The following is a 2,057-nucleotide window of genomic DNA, read 5'->3' on the forward strand; positions in this document are numbered from 1 at the left end:
AGTAAACTTGTAAGATTAGGCCAGTTAAGAGAAAAACAACTAGTCACCCCCACTCCCACGTGCTTATCTTTTATCTTCAATAGTAAGTTTTTGACCTTTAAAATGAAATTTGTTATGGGGAGCACCTACTAAAAAAAATAAATGTGAGGCCAGGTGTAATCACCTGAGATAATTTGTTCCACCTCTTAACAAATAGTTTTTTGAAAATTAATTTTTTTGTTTATTAAAAAAAGGAGCTGGGTTTGCAGCGGGATGCCCCAAGTCTCCACAAGCCATCTGCAACCCCAGTTTTGTTTTTCTTTAGATCTCGCCAAGATCTCGGGTCTGAAGTCAATCTGTCGGGCTGGGCTCGGTCCGGTATCTATGGTGAGAAAATCTCAAATTCATTCTGGCGAGGTGAGGGAAGTAAATTTGTCCAGGAGAAAATACAAAGCCATTATAAAAGCAGCCTCGCTCTTGATATGACAGATAGCTTAGGTTAGAATAATATGATTGTAAATCTAAAATGAAAAAAAAAAAAAAAGTAGTAGCAAATCAGTTCTAAAAGCTGAATGACAACATAAATTATAACTTAATAACTAGGTATTCCCTTTTCTGATGAGGATATTAGAAAGTAGGATCATAAATTTCTCAAACGAAGTCTTGTGTTGTTAAGTCAGGGACAACATGAAGTCTAGAATGTCTCAACACCTCGGATTTTCTGCTTCTTCATGAGGCAGGACATGCTTTTCTATATTTGTTTTGGTACCGAGTATAACCTCCAGTATTATTTAACTTGCCATCTTGATTATCAGATCTCAAAATCAAGTCTAATGATTTCTCCTCTAGGTTTACCCGGCATAATTTGTTGAGGGTATACCCTAAAAGTACCTGGATGACTTCATCTAATAACGATCCTTTCGTTGGATGGATGCACGGAGCTCAAATGGCTGCATTTAATATGCAGGTTTGTCTCCTTCTTATGTTGTCAGAATGAGTACTGATACTTTTATTCTCTATTTATGTCACCGATCGCTCTCTATAGGACGTAAGACCGAACAAGACACACTCCGATGAACTACTTTACTCGACAGAACTTTATTTCCAAAGTTATTTAAGTTGCAAAACTGTTGTTCCAACAGGCAGTACAAATGTGCATCTAACAAAGCAGGTCTCAATCCAACATCAGGATCTTGTGATGTGCTTAAGCATGCAAGAAAAGTAGTTTATGACTTTCTTGTTCTTGTGTTGGCTGAAAGCATTTTCTTCATCAAAAGGGAATAGGAATACAAGTCCATGAAAAGAGAGAAAAAAACCCACCTATCATTGTTGAGGTAAATCGAGTTCCATATCGAAATAGCTAGTGCTTTGACTGATCACTGGTGTCACACTCAACATCACAACGATCTTAAAAATTAATGTACGAAAAGAATGGATTTCTGGCATCCTATTCTTTTAGGGGAAAAAGTCTTTAAGGAGTCACCACCTAGTATTATGGTCACTAGGAACCCTAACTGCTCAACAAAGATTCTATGGTTCGAGACTGGTTACGTAAAAAAAAAAGATATTATCACCTCTTGAACGTCCTGCCTGAGGCAGGCTGCATTGCTAGTTTTGTCTTAAATTGCCAAATGCTTATTAGTTTGCGCTATGATAATTTGCTTATAATATCCCTGACTCTGGCGTCAGTGAATATTTAACTACGGATATTTTCAACTCTGGCGTTGGTAAATAGAAACGCAGCTATAAAAACAAAATAAATCTAAATCAATATTTTTTATTCCTGACTCCGGCGTTAGTGAATAAACAAATCAAATAAATTTATTTTTGCATATGCACATATTTTTTTATTTTTCTAGCTAAATAAAATAAAATACAATGAATAAAATAATACAAATTTAAACTGGTATTTTTATTCCTGACTCTGGCGTCAGTGAATAAACCAATAAATTTACATTATTTTTATTCATGTATGCATATTTTTTATTTTTTTTATTTTTATTTTTTATTTTATTTTTTTAGGTTGGGCCCAGCCCAAATGGACTGGGCTAGGCCCAACCAGCCCGACCTGGTCCCTG

General features: G+C 35.6%; 1 protein-coding gene across 1 annotated transcript in view; it reads left to right on the plus strand.

Moving 5' to 3' along the window:
* The first annotated feature begins 309 nt into the window (after positions 1-309).
* The window catches only part of LOC105119716 (phosphoinositide phospholipase C 3-like), a 4,194-nt gene continuing 2,446 nt past the window's right edge, over positions 310-2,057 (plus strand). Inside the window, exon 1 of the mRNA XM_011017883.1 lies at positions 310-946. Coding sequence (XP_011016185.1) covers positions 875-946 — 72 coding nt within the window. The 5' untranslated portion in view covers positions 310-874. The remainder of the gene's footprint in view (positions 947-2,057) is intronic.

The sequence above is a fragment of the Populus euphratica genome, unplaced genomic scaffold (genome assembly GCF_000495115.2).
Source record: "Populus euphratica unplaced genomic scaffold, PopEup_1.0 scaffold3407.1, whole genome shotgun sequence".
NCBI lineage: Eukaryota > Viridiplantae > Streptophyta > Magnoliopsida > Malpighiales > Salicaceae > Populus > Populus euphratica.